This window comes from Passer domesticus, chromosome 21, assembly GCF_036417665.1.
Source record: "Passer domesticus isolate bPasDom1 chromosome 21, bPasDom1.hap1, whole genome shotgun sequence".
NCBI classification, from domain to species: Eukaryota; Metazoa; Chordata; class Aves; order Passeriformes; family Passeridae; genus Passer; species Passer domesticus.
This window is the reverse complement of record NC_087494.1, coordinates 4,842,810-4,863,823: the sequence shown is the minus strand read 5'-3', so window position 1 is coordinate 4,863,823 and position 21,014 is coordinate 4,842,810. Positions and strand designations below refer to the sequence as shown.

The 21,014-nt window shown below is 55.1% G+C and overlaps 1 protein-coding gene across 15 annotated transcripts in view; it reads right to left on the bottom strand.

Moving 5' to 3' along the window:
* Nucleotides 1–19,708, bottom strand: part of TCF3 (transcription factor 3) — an 83,840-nt gene extending 64,132 nt beyond the window's left edge. For 2 of the 15 annotated variants that reach the window (XR_010349864.1, XM_064396048.1), the window contains exons 1-3: nucleotides 19,401–19,704; nucleotides 17,248–17,349; nucleotides 10,261–10,333 (exon numbers count right to left, since the gene is read on the bottom strand). Coding sequence is in view for 14 of the 15 variants with exons in the window: in XM_064396048.1 (XP_064252118.1) it covers nucleotides 10,261–10,333; nucleotides 17,248–17,322 (148 nt within the window). In the remaining variant the exon portion in view is untranslated. Of the gene's footprint in view, nucleotides 1–10,260; nucleotides 10,334–17,247; nucleotides 17,350–19,400 lie in introns of all 15 variants that reach the window. The other 13 variants (XM_064396052.1, XM_064396055.1, XM_064396050.1 and 10 more) reach the window with 10 other exon arrangements.
* Nucleotides 19,709–21,014: the final 1,306 nt, after the last annotated feature.

The window sequence follows — 21,014 nt, the reverse complement described above, 5'->3', positions numbered from 1 at the left end:
CTCTGATATGGAGCTCATTTATTTATTTTCAGTCCCTGTCTAACCAGGCAAACTCCCCTGCTAGAAAAAGCTTATGTCACATTAACTTCACCTCCTTCTTACTCCTGACGCAATCCCCAGCTAAATTTAGAGGAAGACATTGCCTGAGGTCACTTTGGAGGTGGGGATGTGCTTCCCAGGTTTCACAGGCAGATGGACAGTGTTTTTTAGATTTTTCTCCCTGCTGGCTTTGGAGCTGGGCCTACCTGGCAAGTTAATTGAAAAATTCAGGATAAAAAAATGAGGGCAGATGTCCTGGACTGCCTATTTCCCTTCTCTACTGGGGGAGTGAGGCACTGGAGGCAACTTCCCTCTGGAAACATTAATCAGGGCAGGGAGAAGAGCATCCAAACAGCCACTGCAGAAACTCTCAAAAGCTGAACCAAGAAATCTCCTCTCATGGCTCAGATTTTCCCTTTCTGATGTTTGTTCAGATGTTTGTACTTCCACCCTGCAAGACAGGGACAGACAGACCAAAAACTCTGCAACCCATTGGCAAACCCCCCACCCTCCATGCTCCCCCAAACCCGAGGCAAATCCCTGTTCTGATGGCAAAGCCAGCATGGCCACAGTGCACAGTGGCTGCTCCCAGGGGACACACGTGGGGACACCACCACCAGTTTCAATCCTGCCCAGGAGTTGGATCCTCTGGCAGAAAAACACCCAACAGTGCCACACTTGTGGGCACAATGACATCTTTGCTGTGATGGGGGGTTGGCCTGGTCCCCACTGGGGAGCATTATGGGGGTTCTGTCCCCTGTCTGTCCCCCAAATGGGCTCTCTGCTGTCACACAGCCCCGTTTTGGGGCCATGAGAGCTCCGTGCCTGGCTTGCCTCAGGTGATCCCCGATCCTCAGCCGTGCTCCCAGGCCCCTGTACAATTACACATTCAGCACCACAATGTATTTCAAACTGTATTTCATGCCTCATTTGGCAACAAAATTAATTAAACTCTAAGTCACCACTGAAGGAGTGCAGCACCTCTTCCCTCCGTGGGTGTACAACTCAATTTGTTTAAGCTAATGTGCTAATCAAAGCTTGCCAGGTATTTGGGGACCTCCTGGCAGAGGGGGCTCTGAAGTGTCACAGGATGGGCTCTGCTGGGAGGGAACCAGGCACAGGGCCTGCCACCAGCCTCTGAAAGAGCTCGGATTCCTAAAATCCAATCCTTCCTCCACCAGCACCAGGCACCCACAGTGAGGCCAACTTATCATCCCAGGCCTTTGAGGTCTGGGAGCTGCCCACTGGCTGGAAATCACAGAATCCCAGAATACCCTGAGCTGGGAGGGACCCCCAGGGATGCTCAGGGCAGCCCCTGTCCCTGCACAGCCACCCCAACAGCCCCACCCTGAGCAGCCCTGGCAGCGCTGGCCAAACGCTCCTGGAGCTCTGGCAGCCTTGGGGCCGGGACCATTCCCTGGGCAGCCTGGGCAGTGCCAGCACCCTCGGGGCCAAGAACCTTGCCCTGAGCTCCATGCCAAGCCCTGCCACAGCTCCAGCCCTTCGTGGGCTCCTGGCCCTGTCCCAGAGCAGAGCTCAGCCCCTGCCCCTCTGCCTCCCCTCAGGAGAAGGGGCACCCAGAGGATCACTGCCATCCTGCCCTCCCAGGCTGATCAGGTTGAGGCTCCTGCACGGAACCAGCTGGGCTTGGCATGTGCCAGGGAAACCACAGCACCCGTTCCTGGCACTGCCCAGGTCCCTCCTCCTGGCCACACATGGACTGGTGGGCAATTCAGTGCCCCCACTCCCAGCTGTTGGAGGTGCTGGGAGAGGGCAGGGTATCCCAGCTCACACAGATGGGAATCCAAAAGGCAGACAGAACCACAGAGTGATCTGAGTTGGAAACGACCTGAAAGCTCATTCCCACCCCCTGCCATGGCAGGGACACCTCCCACTGTCCCAGGCTGCTCCCAGCCCTGCCCAGCCTGGCCTTGGGCACTGCCAGGGATCCAGGGGCAGCCACAGCTGCTCTGGGCACCCCAAGCCAGGGCCTGCCCACCCTGCCAGGGAACAATTCCTGCCCAGTCTCCCACCCAGCCCTGCCCTCTGCCACTGGCAGCCATTCCCTGGCTCCTGTCCCTGCAGGCCTTGTCCCCAGTCCCTCTGCAGCTCTCCTGGAGCCCCTTCAGGCCCTGCCAGGGGCTCTGAGCTCTGCCTGGAGCCTTCTCTTGTCCAGGGGAGCAGCCCCAGCTCTGCCAGCCTGGCTCAGAGCAGAGGGGCTCCAGCCCTGGCAGCACCTCTGTGGCCTCCTCTGGACATGATGGCCTCCTCTCCACCTGATTCTGACATTTTTTGACATGTCTGAGACAGCTCTATTGTCCCTACATCCACCACTGGCTCCCTCCCTTCCCATGATGGAAATGGCCCTGGGTGAATCCCTCCATCCTGCACCCAGAGCAGGGAGCACAGGCTGGGCAGGAGTGAAGAGGATCCTCCCCAGGCCACCAAGACAACAGAGACAAGTCAGGAACCAGGCATTTACAGTGTCCTTCAGCTGTGTGCACTGGGGAATGCAGTGCCAGGTGAGAAATGAGGCCCTCCAGAGTAACAAAATAGCACTATGCATGCAATCCACCCCCTCAGACACCCATTTGTTGCCTCTAATTAAAAATACTACTAATAATTGCAGTGTGAGCATCACTGCACACAACCATTAACAATGGAGATGCAGCAGGCTGAGGAGCTGGTCACACGTGGGACACGTGCTGCAGCAGGGCACCCCACAGGGCATGAGGAATTGCAAATTAGCAGCAGCCAGGTCCAGCAGCAGCACTTGCCAGACCTGCTGGGCCCCTTCCAAAGCCATCTCTCCCCTTTGGAAAGGGCACAACGAGCGTGGAGGCTGGAGTTGGAAGGCTGAGCCAACATGTGCTGCTCAGGCAGCCCTGGGGCAGGATTAGAGGTGAACTCAGGCAGAGCTGCAGCAAACCCCAGAGTCCTGCCCCCCAGAGACCATCTAAGTGCTCAGAATGGAGATGAGAGCCCTGAGGAACAGGGCAGGGACAGAGGGAATTCACAGAATCCCAGAATGGTTTGGATTAGAAGAAACATTAAAACCCATCCAGTTCCATCCCTGCCCTGGCCAGGGACACCTCCCACCATCCCAGGTTGCTCCAAGCCCCTTCCAACCTGGCCTTGGGCACTGCCAGGGATCCAGGGGCAGCCACAGCTGCTCTGGGCACCCTGGGCTAGGGCCTGCCCACCCTCACAGGGCAGAATTTATTCCCAATATCTGAGCTGAACTTACTCTCTTTAGTTACTAATTGCTGCCCACCAGCTCCTCTCGTTAAAGACAGGGCAGTGCTGGAGCTTGTACCTGCTCTTTTAGAAGGTGCACACCAGGCCCAGCTTCCCCTCAGATTTTTGCACAAGACATTGATCCCATCAGAGCCCCTGGAGCCTCACTGCCTGGAACTGCCTCGTCCACGGGAGGAAAGAGCCCTGCACTGCCTCAGCAATTCTGGCAAAGTTAAAACTGTGCTTAAACAAGGTCTGTGGCAAACTGGCAGTTTCTAAACAAAAGCTGTCACTTATCTCAGTACAGCTTTGGCTCTGATACCCCCAGCATTCTCTGTACTCTTTCCCAGTTAAAGATTTTAAATCCAGTCAGGAGGATTCTTCTCCAGGTGGGAGATGAACAAAAAAAAACCCAAAACCAAAACCCCCCCCAAAAAAAAAAACAAACAAAAAAAAAAAAAAAAAAACAACCCCACAAAAAAAAACCAAACAAACAAAAAAAACAACCCAAAGAACCCCCCAAAACCTTCCCTTGAAAACATGCACCCTTCACCTCTCAAGTTAAACACACACTGAGACAGGGACTAGGTTATATTTGCCTCTCCCCAGCTGCTAGAGGAGCCCTGAGCTGCTGCCAGGGCATCCCCACAGCACTGTCACCATGTCCTTGCTCTTCCCAGACTCGCTCCTTGTGTGTCCATTAGAAATCAGCTGTCCTGTGGCAGGACTGACACCCTCACTATCCACAGTGAAATAAAATTCAAGGGGAAGCAATTAATTGCAAGAAAGAGAGAGCTCTTCATATTTCAAGACAGGTTGGACAAGGTTTGGAGCAACCTGGGATAGTGGAAGGTGCCCCTGCCCATGGCAGGAGATGGAATGAGATGGGCCCAAATCATTCTGCGATTCTGTTTCAACATCACTGCAAAGGCACAGGAGAAGCCTGTGTGCAGTGGGGAACCCCTGGCAGCAGAACATGCACCCCAAGGCAGGAGGATCAGAGATGGGGTGTGACCCTGCATTAAGGCACACAGGGGCAAAGACCTTCCCCTGCCATTTGCTGCCCCAAACCATGTTGTTTCCTGCTGACCTGCACTCCCTGCCCCCAGCTTTCGGGCCCTCCAACTCTTTTCTTCCAGACCTTGCTTTTCCATATCCTGGTAAATGGGATGCACCCCACGAGAAAAACAGGGAGCAGAAAGGGGAGAGGGAGGAGACCAGGAGCTTCCCAAGGGCAAAGGCAAAAGCAAAGCAGAAAGCCCGACTGGCACAGGGGAGATGAACTCACTGAGAGTGCCCAGGCTTTGCCAGCAGCAGGGGGGCACTGCAGCACAGGGCTGTGCCCCTGCCACAGCTGGAGCTTCCTCCTGCCTCCCGGGAGAGGGCTGTGCCAGCAGCAGCAATGGAAAGGCTCCAGTGCTCTGGAGAGCAGGGGGTGGCAGGGACTGGACTTGGAGGAATGAGACTGCATGGCTTTGCAAGCTGGACCTGGCCATGGCAAGGGTTTTCCATGGAATCCCAGAATGGTTTTTGAGTTGGAAGAAACCTCAAAGCTCCTCTCCTTCCAAACACCTGCTGTGGCCAGGTTCACCTTCCATTGTCCCTCACAGCTTCAAACCCTGGCCTTGGGCACTGCCAGGGATCCAGGGGCAGCCACAGCTGCTCTGGGCACCCCAAGCCAGGGCCTGCCCACCCTGCCAGGGAACAATTCCTGCCCAATCTCCCACCCAGCCCTGCCCTCTGCCACTGGCAGCCATTCCCTGGCTCCTGTCCCTGCAGGCCTTGTCCCCAGTCCCTCTGCAGCTCTCCTGGAGCCCCTTCAGGCCCTGCCAGGGGCTCTGAGCTCTGCCTGGAGCCTTCTCTTGTCCAGGGCAGCAGCCCCAGCTCTCCTTTGATTTCAGTTGATAATGGCTAAACAATAACATTTACTTTGAAACAAATGGTCACACCAACAGCCTGGCAAATGAATTTTCCTGCTTTGCCTTTTTCTGTTGTGGTGGCTTTGTGTTTGGTGTGTTTGGTGACAGTTTGCATGGGCACGCCACAAAAACATGCAGCCTGGATCCCAAACTTGAACGGGAAGTGCCAGTTCTAAATATCAAGTCCCATATTGCACACCTCATGTCTGCCTTTCATCATCCATCAAAATAGCAAGCGGAGCCCAGCACTCCCACTTCAGCATAAGCAAAACATGTGGGAACTCGAGGCAGTTAGTAGGAAAACGTGATACAGCCTTGCTAATAAAAGCTCCTGCTTTCCTCACTATGGAAAACAGTTGCAAATGGGTTTCTGCAGCCTGGGACTCGACTGCTGACAGCACGGTGACAGAAACGTTGTGCTTGGCTCTTCCCAGCCCTGCCTGCCATGGTGTCCCAGCAAAGCACCCAGCTCCAGGAGCAGAGGGGAGCCCAGCAGCATCCATCCTGCTGTACCAGACCCTGCCCATCCCGCTCGGCGCTTCCCAACGCAGGGCTGCCTGCACACTCAAATAATTAAACCTTCAAACAGCTCCCCCATAGCACCAATTAAAGAGACAACCCCAGCTTTCAGAGAATTTATGACTCTCGGTGCTGTTGCCACAGGTATCCCGGTTTGTGCGTTGTTTAAAGAGAGTTTCAAAGGGGATCTGGGCTCGCCTCCCTCCAGGGAGAATCCATTCGCTTTGTTCACCAGACTATAACTTAAAATTTGTTACATGCACCGGCTTGTAAGCCTTTGAAAAACTCCCTGCTCCGCCAGCTTCAAATGGACTTGATGAACTTCCCCTGATCAAAGCAACTCTCTCACAGGGAGCCTCAGCTCACGAGCAAGGAAGCACCCAACAAATTTTGGGGGTGGGAATCACAGCATGGGCCAGGAGGGGACTCTCCCTCCCAAACGCACCCGAGAGCCCAAGCAAAGAGCCCAACCCACTTTGGCAGAAAGCACAACGAAAAAGGCATTAATGCTGAATTCGTTTATTTAAAAGGGGAGGAAAAGAAAAAAATAAAAGATTAGCAGAGGTTTTGCTTGTTGAAAGCAGAGTAATTTGTCAGCAGGAGACCCCATGACTCCTGTCCCATCAGGACCCAGTCCTGGCACCCCACAACACTTGGGATGGGAAGGGAGATGGTTGCACACCCTCCACACTAGCCACAGGTGGAAGTGCTGCTCGTGTGCTGCTCCAGGAGATGTTTTACCTCACACACAACCACATGCCTTGGGTTTATTCCCTGCTCTGCAGAGCACAAACCCCTTTGCTGGAGCAAAGGTGCAGCCGGCACGCACCAACCCTGCTGAAAACTCAGCAGCCACGAGGCCACAGCACAACTCTGCTGCCTCCGGCCACTCCCACTGCCTCGATGTCAATTAAAATGGTCATTTCCATGCGAAATTCAGCCCCAGTGGTTTCCTGCTTGAGGCAGGGCTCGATGAAGCACTGGGAGGGAGCTTGCTGCAGCTCAGATTAGTCATTTATGAACTACGATACGATGGGGGACACACTTTGAGATGTTTTGCTACTGCAAGTAACAAACACACTTTTGGGAGGGGAAGGCAAACCCCCTTCGAGGAGCAGGACAAGAGGCACGGGCTGAGCACCCTGGCTAAAATAAAGCCCCAGCAGAAAACAGCCCATGCTGAAAACACTGGTTGCAGCTCCCAGCCCCAGGAAGACCAACTTCCCGCGGTGACCTATATGTGCTATAAATGCTGCAGCCACGGGCTGGGTGACGTCAGCTCCATCCTTGTGGCAATTGTTGGGTCTCTCCTTGCCAAGAAAAGGCAAAGCGGAGGTGCTGAATTGTCCGTGCGGCGGGGGAGCAAAACCAGTTCCTCCCCGGAGCATTTGAGGACAGAAATGAGGGAAACAGTGGCAGGGCTTAAAATAAAAGCAGGAGGTAAATAGGAAAGCAAAGGGATCTTGAAGCTGGAGGGTTTGCATGAACACTTTGAATTTTTATGGCCTCAGGGAATAAAAGGGGTTCCCTTGGTAAAAGGGCCACCAGCAGCTTGGCCAGGGCAGTTGTTAGAAACAAGGAATTGTTAAGGTTGGAAAAGATCTTTAGGATGTTCAAGTGCAACTGTCAGCCCAGCACCACGTTCACCACTAAAGCATGTCCTCAAGTGCCACATCAACACCTGTTCTGAACACTTCCAGGGACAGTGATTCCATCCCTGCTCTGGGCAGCCAATGGTTAACAATACTTCTGGTAAAGAAATTTTGAATTCGAAAAGGATTTGAATTTGGGACAATTTTATCACTGGGATTGCCTGTTTCAATCAAATGCTTCTGTTCCTTTATTTACCAGCTGGGCTTTGGAAGCAAAAATCTCATTTTGGCCAGGACTGATCAGTCAGTGCTTTGCTCCCATCCCTCCTTCCCTCCTCACTTCTCTGGAGAGGAAAGAGCCTGGAGATAACAGCTCCTCTGGAGGGGAAGAAGAATAAAAGCTGCACACTGTCCCAGCATTTCCACAAGGAGATGGGAAGAGGGAGATCATGAATTCCCATGTCCAACTCAATTACACCAATCCAGTGACTGCTCCCATCTGGGGGAAAGATAAAACACCAATATTTCTTGGCACACTAGACAACATCAGTTTGTTATCTGGAGGTTACCACAACAAGCCCAAATAAAGAGATCCTGGCACTGTGGTGCACAACACCGAGCTAAGACTCAGACAAATCAGTGTTTGCTTCTCCTTTGCAGGCAGAGGGGAAATGCTGCACTGCCTCCACTGCTGGTCCAGGCCCCTGACTGAGAAGTGCTTGGAACACACGTGGCACATTAAAGAAGCAGCCCAGGCCTTCCTGCATGGCAAGATTTAGGGTGATCACCTCCAGGTCCTGGTTATGGTGTGGTTGTGAGGTGCTCTGCTCCCTCTGCTAGTCTGGATCCCCAAATCCAAGGACCATCTCCACCCTCTGACCACATCAAGGTTAATGATGACTCCAAATCAAATTTGGAGCTGGATGACTGCCTGTGTCTTGGGGAATTAAATACCTTGGGGGATGACCAAGGCCAGGTTGGAAGGGGCTTGGAGCAGCCTGGTCTAGGGGAAGGTGTCTCTACCCACGGCAGGAGGTGGAAAAAGATGAGCTTTAAGGTCCCTTCCAACCCAAAGCCTTCCATGATTCTGCAATTCTAACTAGTACTTGATTGTACCAGTGAATAAAGCTAAAGCAACAAACCAACAATCTGTGAGAACAACCTCTTGCCATTTTCTAGGGCCTTGTTTAGAGACCTTGGATCCTTCTAACAGGCAGAACACATCCTTCTGCATGGCACAGCTCTCTGATGTCTTACTGCAGTTATTCACCCACCAGCAAAAAGCCAAAGATGCAGGAGCAGGAAGAAGTCCCAAAGCTGACACTTAGATGAAATTTGTCCCCTGAACTCCAGGTGAGGCCAAGGATGGCTGACCAAGGGATAAAGCTGCTGCTGGAGCAAAGCTCTTGCCCTCCACCCAGCCCTGAGCTGCATTGCCAAGGCAGGATGCATGCAGCAGGATGAGGGAGCCTCTGCTGTGTCCGAGGCTGGGACAGCAGGGATTGTGCAACGTCCCTCAGTGCAGTTGTATAACATCAGTGCTCTGTTTTCATGAACTGCTCCCAGTCAGGCCCAGAGAGCAGCAGCCCAGAGGAAGGGTGGTGTCAACATTACCTTTCACTCACCCGAAAGAAAAGAAGGGGTGGGGGGAGAATCAAAGATTTGGTGTCGTTTGGGCTGGGGGGGGTCTGGCTGTGCTGCAGAGCCCCGCTCCAACCTCTGCTCCTGGCCAGCACCACGGAGCTGGCAGCCAAGGCAGGCTCTGAGCAGGAAACGGGTTAATGGCAGCTCCTGCACTGCTCTGCTCCCCCCAGCGTGTAGCACGTCTTTTGTGGATTATTTTAACAGCAGAAGGCACACAAGGAACACTCACTGAAGAGATCAGCTTCCATCTGGGCTAACCTGAGAGTTTTCTCCCCTCCAATTTCCTCCAGCACCCACTCAACAGCTTCCCTCCCTGCCAAAGTGTTTGCTCAAAACCATCTTGACATGCAGCTCAACAGCTCAGTTGGAGAGCATCACTTTTGCCTGGTCCGGAAGGGCAGGAGCAAGGCAGGGCAAGGCAGGGCAGAGCTCCCACCCTGCTGCTGTAGGTTCCCCAGTGCCCCACCGGGGCAGCAAAGCTGCTCTCCAGAAATCCCAGCCCAGTCTCTGGAATGCTCACAGTGTCACACCACAGCCAGGAGTTCCCAGCTGGAGCCAGCCCAGGGCAGGGAAGGTCGAGTTTTAACCATCCACAAAGTATTCAGCAGAAGGGCAGATAAGCTGAATTTCCCTCATGCTGTGTGAGCCCTGCACAGAGCAGCTTCCCTGGGCACTAAAACCCTGCCCAGCACTGTCCAGCCATCCTCCCCTGAGCCTCAAACCAACCAGCACATTTTCAGCCTCCAATAGCAGCCACTTCTCCAGCCCACTCCTCCCCACTGCCCTGCTCCCAAAGCCCTTGAATGTCAGCATCCCTGGTCCCCCCTTGGCACCCTGGAAGGCTTTGCAAGATCCCTTTGGGAATACTGAGATCCCACCCAACAGCAGTGAGCTGCTGGAGGGGCTGCATGGAGCAGACCCCCAAAGTGCCAGGAATGAACCACCACCACCTGTCTTCAGAGGGGAACAGCAGTTCTTGTTCAGAGGGGAACAACTTCCAGGGCAGTGCAGACACATCTAAGCAGCTTAGAGACCAGCCCTGTCTGCTCCCAGGCTCCTGGAGCAGTGGGACAACAACCTCCAGCTCAGGCAGCAACGTCTTCATGGGAGCCAGCTCGGCAAGAGCAGCTTTGCCCACCCAGAGACACACGGAGCAACAAGGAAACCATCCAGAGAAACAGCAGCAGAGCACCACCCGAAAAATACATCACCAAAATACACAACCCCCTCCCCTAAGGCATCTCTGGAACCAAACACAAATTTATTGCGAGAAACATTATGGTATAAGGGGAAAAAAAAGATGACAGTACCTGATCCTCCAAACTGAGTGCTCGCAAGGGTCGTGGGTCTGTTTTTTCCATTAGCCACTGGCAAGGGAAACATCTAGAAAAACAAGGAGATGAGAGAGAAGGGAAAGAAAAGAGATTTCAGTATGTTGGTTTTACTGTGCTGCTGCAAAGGGGTCACACTGGGGGAGGGGAGGGGGAAGGCAGCCCGTTATTGATGCAAAAACCTTTCCTTGTGTGCCTGCTCCATCACTCAGGAGGGAGGCACAGCCCTGCTCTCACACACACCCCCACGTGTACACCCCCTGCTTCTGCAGGGGCAGCTGGAAACCAGCCAAGGAGCATCCCTGCCATCCCAGTTTCATCCCAAAGTTGCTCACCCTGGCTGCAGGTGAGCCCTGGGGAAAGGCCAACTCCATTCATAAAAAGGCAGCAGGATAATGACAGCAAAGCTGTTTTATCCCTCACTGTCCCAGCTCCCACAGCAGTCCTGGTCCCATCCCACACCTCCAGCCACCTGCAGTGCCAGGGCAGGACAAGGGCTGCCTGTGGGCCTGGCTCACGGATCAGCCCCCAGCCTCATGGAGCAGCTCCCACCCCACTGCTTGGGGGCTCCAGCAGCACCAGGACCTGACACAGCCCTGGGGCCTGGGGAGAGGAAGCTGCTCCGAGGGCAAATACAGTTACTCATGATTTTAAAAGTTAATATATTTCACAGAATTGGTCGCTGTGGGGACTTGTTTGCTCTATCACTACAGCTTCATTATCACAACTGAGCCTCTCCTGCCAGGAGCTTCCTCAAAAACACACCTTGTCACCTAACCTGTATAAATATTTTTAATAAAAGTTGGGAGAGTTTCAGAGGCTGCTATTTAATAATTTACATGCACCTGCGTGCAGCAGAAAAGAAAACTAATTCTCCTGCACACAAATGGAGCTCCAGCCAATAAAACAACTGGTGGAAAAACGCTTAGTGAATTAACATTTTAATATCCTTTTTCTATTCAAGATACTTTCACCACCAAGTCATTTGAATTTTTATTATTTTTAGCTTTGTAATGTCTGAGTAACTCAAAAGTTTAATGCTTTGAAGATTAAACAATGTAATGGCACAAGAGCCTACAGAAAGGCAGCGTTTCATGCCCTGACATAGCTGATGTCTGGCTGTGGTCAGAAACATTCCTTTGTACAGAACCGTCTGCCCAGCTTTGTTTTCACAAATGCTGGGGAGGAGAAAAAAACCCAACAAAAAACAGTTAAATGTGGTAGAGATGCAAAGAGAGCAGTTAAGGAACCAACTGCCATTCATAAAGAGCACAAATTTGGGATCATATATATGCATGCAGGGTGTAGATGTTTTACACACGGATTTAAACGAAGGTGTAAACAGTGTTTAGTGTTCATCCAGCTGCCTGCACACACCTGCCCTCACCTGCCTGCACACGGCCCCCCGGCCCCCTCAGATGTGCCCTGAGGCTGCTGCTCACCCCAGGGGCTCCCGAGGTGTTTGGGGTGGCCCAGCAGCCCCACCATCGGATGAGCTTTGTTTCCTCAGGAAGTTGGGCTAGAAAATAAAAACAAACCCCAAAGATTGCAGCTCACCTTCCTCTGCACTGCTGCAGGGCTTCCCTGCATCCCCTCCCCCTTGCAGGGCAGGAGGGGGGCTCTGCAAACATCTCCAATCATGCTGAAAATTGAACTTAGGTGGCTGATCCCACCCTGCCTGTGCTCATTCCCTCTCCTCAAGGTAGGAAGAAGATTGAGATCAAGCTCCCTTCTTGCCAAGTGGCATGGGGCAGGTCTGCATGTGCGAGCAGGGGGGAAGGGATGCACCATGAACCGACCAGCAAAGAGCACACTCACACAAAAGAAAACCCAAAAAACCCAAAAACAAACAACCCCCCCCGAAAAAAGGCACTGCTGGCTCTTTTCATGAGCATTTCTGCTCAGCATTTGCTGAGGCTGAAAAACACAAGGTTTGAGCAGCAAACATGAACAGAGAAAAGGAACAGCCTTGTTCCACTGCACCCAGCACCTTCTGCTTCTGCAGAACAGGAGGGTCCCCCCAGGGCAGCAATGCCCAGCCCCCCCAAAACACCCCCTCACAGCCCAGGGAACCCCTCCCCTCCTCCAACTGCTTGAAGAGAGATTTTGAGGCTGATGCAACACCTTCCTGCTCTCCCTCCCCAGGGGATTTAGAAGTCATGGACCCCTTCCTGCAGCAGGGCAAGTAGAGATGCTAGAGGACAGAATCCTGGAATATCCTGAGCTGGAAGAGATCCAGCCATTCAGTCCAACCCTGTCCCTGCACAGCCACCCCAACACCCCCACCCTGAGCATCCCTGAGAGCTCCTGGAGCTCTGGCAGCCTTGGGACCATTCCCTGGGCAGCGCCAGCACCCTCGGGGGCAAGAACCTTGCCCTGAGCTCCTTGCCAAGCCCTGGCACAACCTCATGCTGTCAAAGAAGGGTGATGGGGAGCAGAGAACCCCAGGTTACCCCTCCAAACCTAACACATGCCAACCACAGGAGGCGTTTTGGGCTTTTTTCTTGCTCCCAGCCTCTTTTTCCACTGTGGTGTGGGCTGAAGCTGCCCCGAGGAGCCCGGCACAAGTCATACGTGAAGTGCCTTCGCTGGCGTGTGTTGCTCAGAGGCAAAGTTCATCCACCCACTGCAAATTTCCTTTCTGTTTTAAATGCTGCTTTAAAAATAAACTGGGGGGAGGGAGGAGATGAACCGGAGCTGGCACCTACCAGGGGACCCAGGCATTGAGAGACCCAGGCATGAGCTCTCAAGAGTTGTAATTGGGTCATTACTTGGCCTTTGTTAGATTTGAATAATGTAGATTTAAACGGTTATGTAAAATCCCCTATCTTAAGTTGCTGTATTTGGTTTTTCAAGTCCTATCTCCAGCCTCCCTGAGAGCTGACAACAACTTCGTTCCCTCCTAGCTCAATTTCCACCCCTTCCAAAGAATTTATTCTCCCTTCATTTCTCCCTGGGTAAAACAGGCAAATCCAGAGCATGAGAAGATCCAAATGCCTGCACCCTCCCCTGAGGAGGTTATAGCCCAGAGACCCCACACTTCATACAGCAAACTCCTAAGAAAGAAAGGAAATTTGCCAGAAATGAGGAACATCAAGCAGCATGTCATTTATTGTGCACATCTAGAAGTGCAATTCTTTTCAAATTAAATCAGTGCTCATTCTCTCTCCTCTCCCACCTGATGAACTCCAGGCTGAACCAACCTCAGGCCTGAACTCCAAACCCGAAATCTATTTTGCAGCATGGAAAGAATCCAGCTGTTAATTTGGGGAGAAGAGGGAATTTGACCCAAAATACATTGCCAGCAGGACATTTTATACATGTTCACTTAAGACAGACCTTCCTGACTACAGTCCCAAATGCCCACTGTGTGTGCAGTCAAACTTTAAGCTCCACAGCTGCTTCACTCTGAACAAAACTCCGAGTTTTACCATGGAAATGCAGGCGCTGGCCTTGGCCGCAGCAGGGCACGGCTTCAGCATCCTCCAGTGGAGCAGCAGGAGCTGCTCCAGCCCTGCTCGCTGCCAGCACTTTGGCTCCCACTCCCGGAGCCGGGGCTGGAGCCGCGAGAGCCGCGGCGCAGCCGGAGCGGCAGGTCCTGTGTGACTGCTCAAGCCCCTGCCCACCCTGCAGCGAGCCAGAAACCCCCTCTGCCAGGCAGCTCCCCGCAGCATATGGTTAATACTCTGCTAATAATCATGGCTGTTAACAGCACCTCGCTCCTGCCAGAGCCCCCGGCTGGCACTGGCACGCGGCCGCTCCCACCTCGGCTGGCGCTCGGTGGCACCAACACACCCAGGGCTGCTCTGCTCCTCTGTCCCCTGCCTGGGGTGTCCTGTCCTCCAGAGCAGTGCAGCCCAGCCAGGACACCTGTGTGGCACCTTCCCACTGCACAGCAGCGCTGGCACAGCTGAGACACTGCCTGGGATAACCAGTAACCACAAAAAGTCCCAGAATCCTGGAATACCCTGAGCTGGAAGGGACCCCCAGGGATGCTCAGGGCAGCCCCTGGCCCTGCACAGCCACCCCAACAGCCCCACCCTGAGCAGCCCTGGCAGCGCTGGCCAAACGCTCCTGGAGCTCTGGCAGCCTTGGGACCATTCCCTGGGCAGCCTGGGCAGTGCCAGCACCCTTGGGGGCAAGAACCTTTTCCTCATATGCAAGTCCTTGTGGTTGAGCATCTCCTGACAGCACAGGCCAAGGGCAGCTCCCCCCCTGCACAGCCTGTGCCCATCAGGCTGAGCTGCAAAGCCTGGAAGCCACCAAAGCCCAGCCTAATCAATAGCTGAGCTGCCCACTTGGGTCTATGGGCAGGATGTTTTCTCGAAAGCTCCTCTCCAGATCTGGCAGCCCATCTGGGCCTGCTGCCAGGGAGCAGTGGTGAAGGCGAGCTTACAAATTACCCACACTTTGGGGTAATTAGAAAAGGCAATTTATCTGGGGGTAGAGGTAAATGTGCTGCCATGCACACCCCAAACCACCACTGGGCCTTTCTTTTGACTTGTGCTCACTTACAGATTCCTTTGATTTTTGCCCTTTTTGGCAAATTACAGTGGCACAAAGCTTTTGGTGAGTGCTTTGGAGTTCAGTATCTACCTAATCAATTTATTTATTAAAGAGGGGATGAGTCTCTTCTTTCAGGACTGCAAGCCTAGCTTTCAGCATCTCACACAACCCTGTAATTTACTGACCCCAGGAACTCATGGCAGGCCATGCCACCCCCTTAGGGCCTTAAAATTCCCTTCCTGCACAGCAAAACACATTGCAGGGCTGGACCACAGACTGCTGGGGCTGAACACATTTTCCCTAGAAAAAAGGAATCAAAATACTGATCTGAAGCAAATGCTTCCAGCTGCTCTGAGTATCTCTACTTTTCCCTCCCCTCTACTCTCCTGGAGAGGATTACTGAACCAATGCTCCACTCCTGTTTATTCAAAGAAAAATATAAATACACTTGAAAGAGCGAGCTTTGTGGTCAAAAATCCTGTATCCCAAGGACACAGAGAGAGCAAACCATGGAGCACCTATTCAACAGACCCATCTACTGTCTAGGAAGCTTTTCCATTTCAGCTCCTCATCCTTGAGGAGAGCTGTTAATATTCCCTTTATGCAAAGAGAGAAGGGTGTGCGGAGATGAGGGTTTGTGAAGCAGAGCTGGCTGCAGTCCAGGCTGCGCCGGAGCCCATCGGCCGGCGGATCCTGCAGGGAACATCTTCGAGCCATTTGCTGGCAAATGACATTCACAGGCCCTGGTGCTGTGAGCAGCAACCCCCAGCACCTCCACACCAGCCGTGAGGGAGCACAGGATGAGTTCTGGTCCTTCCCAGAATTACACCAGTGGAAGAGCGTTGGATGCAAACCCAAATTTAACCTTTTGGTGTGGATTCGCCTCCAATGACAGAAACGTTTGTGGACAGAGGGACCAGGTCAAGACTCATCCCAGGAATACAGCTCTAGGCATGCAAATGAGGATGGTTGGTTAAATTGGAGAATAAGGTCTTGGGGTTTTTTTAAAGCTCTAAATGGTGAATGGCATTTGATTTTTTTTTTTCAAGAAGGGGAAAAAGCAAAGTAGGAACTGCTGCAGCCCCCATCAGGGAGCAGATTCTGGGTTACTGACCCAAAGTGCAATTGATGGAATGCCCCAGGGCTCCTGCCAACCTGCAGGATCTCTGTGAGGGACAAATAACCAAAGCAAGCCCTGAACAGATTCCTGGTTTCACAGGGATACCAGCACTGCAGTCCCTGTACCCACTTTAAAACATTCTACTAGAAACGCCCATCACCAGCAATTTAACAGAACCAGCCTCCCAGTAGAAGGATGAAACTGGGAGAACTGGGCTTCTCCTGGAGAATTGCTCTTGGGGGGCTCAGAGACACCCCCCTGCCCCTCCAGGACAGAGTTCTGTCAGGACAGGTACAACCCCCAGCTGTAGAAAAAGGTTTATTTCCCAGGGCTGAAGCTCAGTGTGCGGATGCAGAAAAGCAGATGAGCCCCAGCACACCCACAGGGACAGCAGGTGACCCTAGCTCTGCCACCACTTTTTGTCCCTTCTCCTCCACGGGGCTGGAACATCAGCCCAGCAGGGCTGTGGGCTGGGTGACCCAGGCTGGGGTGACTCTCACGGCCATTCCTCCTCCTGGAGCTGTTGTTTCTATCTCTGCAGCACGTTTGCTTATCTCGCCAGCAAGACACATGCTTGCAGTGCCATGAGGGTGCAGCACACAACAGAGGAACCCAACAGACAGTTATTGCCTTTGAACACCAGCTCTGCCCTCCAGAGTCACCTGCCAAAGAGAGGCAGCACCGCTGGCAGTGCCACAGCGCGATGTGCCAGGGACTAACCCCGCTCTGCTGTGACTAAAGGGACTTCTCCTCCCTCCGAGCTGTGCACACCCTTCAGGGGGAACTCTTAGGTCCTGTTTCTTTGAAAATAAACAGCTCCTAAATGCAGCTCAAGGTTTCCAGGATACAGAAGAGCAGAGCATGGGGAGCACAAGTGTCCAACTCCTGCAAAAATAACGCGCTGGAGAGCTTGGACACGTTTCAAACTGTGACAAAATAACCTGTGGGAGCAAAAGTTTAATAGTCTGGATCTAGGGAGAGGAAAAAAGCTTGATTAATCAGCTACTGAAGTTACATCTCCCCATGGCTGCAGAAACACTCACCCAGTGAGCATTTAAACAGAGAACACACAACTCTGCTAATTCCCCCAAAATTTCCCATCCAGAAAAGAAACCTCCCTGCCTTCCCTGCAAGGGAACAACACACATTTGAGGGGAAGAGGGGGAGAGGAGGGGCAGAGGCTTTGCTTTAACTTGAAAATAAACAAGTTGCAGCACATGTGCACGCACACAAACACGGCACATCTGAAAGCCATCATGTCCAATTTACAGGCTCACATTTCCTCCCCTGTGCAGCTCCCAGCCCCGGGGCTGCGCAGCCCCCCGGCCGCGCTCGCTCACCATACTGAAGTCCAGCAGGTCACTGAGCTCTTTGTCTGTCCCAACTGCAGCCATTCTCTGCTGCTGCTGATTCATATTCCCACAGACTCAACAGTGGCAGTCCTGCAGAAAGCGAGGGGGAGGGGAGGGAGATATTTTAATGACTACAGCAAACTACCCACCCCATTGATGAATATTTTAAAAAGACAGAGTGGAGGGGCAAGAAAAGAAAAGCCCTGAGCGTGTCGGCAGCGTCCAAGTCCGGGGCCAGAGCACAGTCGGAGTCCTCACACAGCACCCAGCGGCAGGAACAAGCCTTCTATTGACCAGACACACTTGTATGTTAGTTTTTTGCTGCCAATTCCACTAGTTCAGGCCAATTCTGTTCCCGGCGTGTGGCGAATGAAGGGGGGAAAAGAAGGAAAAAAAAAAAAAAAAAGGGAAAAAAAAGAGTCAACTCATTTATCAAAGGGTTCAGGCAAGTTATCACTCAGGCGCTTGTCTGGCTCAGCTCGCCCCCTCGCCTTCCCCCACACTTGCTCCCCGCAGGAGGCTCTCTTGTCCTTGCTGAGTTTTGTTTAAAAAAAAAAAAAAGAAAAAAAAAAAAGAAAAAAAAAGTCTGATGTTACAGCTCTTTCCTTCGGGTCGCCGAGCACCTGCAGCTGCTTTTTCAGGGGCTGTGTTTGGGGATGCCCAGCCAGGCCGTGCTCAGTGAGAACTGAACCTCTCCACTCCCAAAAGGGGCTGGAAACAAAAAAAATTTTGTTTTCGGAGTGTTTTTGCAAAAATAAAGCCCTCCAGGCAACCTTGCAAGATAGGTAAATATTATTCTTCCTAATTTTACAGATTATTTTTTTTCAAAAGGGAGATTGATCTTTTTGGCCAGCTTGCTATGATAGAAAAATATTTCTTTGGGAGGGAGGAAGAGAGGCCTGGGATGAGATAAAAGATTCCTTTTTTTTTTTAGGCCTTTTTTTTTAGGAACTCATTCATGGTTACAAAGGGCAGCTGGCCAATAAATTTAACTCATTAATTGTAAGGTTAAAAAAAAGAAGAAGAAAAAAAAAACAAAAAACAAAACTCCACACGATCCAAAGTGTTTGTAGGCTCAGCCACCACATTTCAATGAAGTTTCATAAAAAAAGGCTGAAATCAGCCCAGCGTGTAAAAAGCCTTCACCGCTATAAAAAACAGCCCGGGAGTTTTCTTTTTTTTTTTCGTATTTTCATTTTCTTTGAAAATCCTTTTTCAAAGTGTCATCAGTGCATCTGGTCAGTGTTTTTAAAGCCACTTTCCCAACCTCCTGCCCCGGTGCCTCAAGTGGGGCTGGGGACACGAGACCCCGGAGAAGCCGCGGAAGGAGGGAGGGAAGAGGGCACATCTCTTCCCAGGCCCCCAAACCCTGCACCCCCGAGCACCCTGGGACAACGTGAACAAAACCCTCGGCCGCCCCAACGCCACGCTGGGAGGGTTATTTTTATTTATTCCACGCACACTTTCTGACTCCAGAGCAGCCCGCGGGGCCGGGGCGCCGGGCCAGGACCTCCCCCCCCCGATGTCTCCGCGCCCCCGGGGTCCCTCCCCAGCCCGGACAAAGGCTCGGCTGCCCCGGGACGGGCGTGAAAGTTGTTCGGTGCCCTCCAGCCGCGACCCCCGTGCCGCAGAGAGCGGGGCTCCCGGCTGGCAGCCCCCGCGCAGACCGGGCAGCGCAGGAGGGCGAAGCGGCCCCAGGGGCCTCCTCCCTGCCGGGGGAGAAGCCGAAGCTGCCGCCCCCGCGCTGGGTCCCGCGGCTCCGGCAGCCCCCGAGCCGGGAAGGGGCTGCGGGACCCCCGGGGGGGCCGCGGCGAGCTGCGCTCGGCTGAAGTTCGCGGCGGGACCGAGCGCCGGAGCCCCCTCCCCAGCCGGGACCGCGCACCCCCTCCCCGCGGCCCGCACGCCCCCCGAGCCCGCCCCGCCGCTGCCGCCCCCCTTCCCCCGGCCCCGGCAAACTTTGCCGAGGGGACAATAGCGCCGAGCCCGTCCCGTCCCGCTCCGCACTCCGCGCTCCGCCACACCGGCACCCCCAGCTCCGGCACCCCCGCGCCGGGACCCCCGCTCCGCGCAGCCCCGGGGCGGCGCGGCCGGCTTGGCTTGGTTATTATTTTATTATCTCTACGCTTTATTTTATTTTTTACCTGTTCCAGGCCCGGCGCGCCCGGGGCAGGGGAAGCGCATGAAGGGTGTCGGGGGTCGCGGCGGGGGCGGGGGCGGCCGCGGCGCCCAGGCCCGGGGGCGGCGGCGGCGCCTATTGTTCTCCGCCGCCGGCGGATACAATGTAGCGAAGCGGCGCGATCGCCCCGCACCGGGCGGCGCGTGCGCCCCGGCCCGCCCCGCGGCCCCGCCCCGCGCCGGGCCGGGCCCTAACGCCGCTGCTGCTGCTGCCGCCGCCGGGGCCGCCGCTGCCGCTCCGCCTCCCGCCGCTGTTCCGCCCGCCCGCCCCGCGGTCCCTGCATAGCTCCCCGCGCGGCGGCGGCAGCAGCGACGGCGGCTCCCCCCCGCGCCCGCCTCTGCCGCCTCCCCCCACACGCCCTCACGACTGGCGGCCGCACGCCCCGCCCCCGCCGTATCGCTCCGCCGCCCGCACAAACAGCGGGCGGCCGGCGGGGTGGTGCCGCCGCGCGCGGGCCTCGCGGAACCGGCGCGAGCGTGGCCGCCCCCGGGAGGGCGGAACGGGGCCGCGGCGGCGCGGCGGGGACAGCGCCGTGGCGGGGACTATATTTCCTAGCGTAAGGGGACGGGCGGCTCGGCGAACAGCGCCGGTGACGACACCGGAGCTCCGCGAGATGGACTGATAAGGCAGCAGGGTCCCAGCCAATGGAAACGTGCTGTTGATGTGATTGGCAGGTGGTGCGGCCAACCAGAGCGCGGACTGCCGCGGTCCCCGCCCACCGAGCGGGGGGCGGGCCGGGGGCGGCCGCTGGTTGCCGTCGCCGCCCGCGGCTCCCCCCGCGCCGTCGACGGGGCCCCCGGCGGGGCCGGGCGCGCAGGGCCTGGGGTGCTGCCGCGGGACCCCCGCCGGCAGCTGCTGCCTCGCCCCGCAACCCCCGCCGAGGGGCCGGAGGGGCCCGGCGGGACCTGCGTGGCGGCTGTGGCCCGGCCGCGCCGCCCCCTCGGGGGCCCCGGGGGCACCTTGCGCGCCGCTGGGGCCGGCACAGCGCAGCCCCGGGGGTGGTGGGGCCGGGGCAGCCCCGCTGTGGGGTCACCCGCGAGCGCTGAGGCCTGAACGGGCCCTGCAGTGGCATGGAGGGTCCGTGTGTGACATCCTCGGAGCGTGTCGGGTGTGGAGAGGCCTCAAATTTCGTCTCGTTCCACTCCTGCCACGGCAGGGACCCCTGCCACTGTCCCAGGCTGCTCCCAGCCCTGTCCAGCCTGGCCTTGGGCACTGCCAGGGATCCAGGGGCAGCCACAGCTGCTCTGGGCACCCCAAGCCAGGGCCTGCCCACCCTGCCAGGGAACAATTCCTGCCCAATCTCCCATCCAGCCCTGCCCTCTGCCACTGGCAGCCATTCCCTGGCTCCTGTCCCTGCAGGCCTTGTCCCCAGTCCCTCTGCAGCTCTCCTGGAGCCCCTTCAGGCCCTGCCAGGGGCTCTGAGCTCTGCCTGGAGCCTTCTCTTGTCCAGGGGAGCAGCCCCAGCTCTGCCAGCCTGGCTCAGAGCAGAGGGGCTCCAGCCCTGGCAGCATCTCCGTGGCCTCCTCTGGCCTGGCTGCAGCAGCTCCACGTCCTCCTGCTGCTGTTCCAGGGCTGGGGC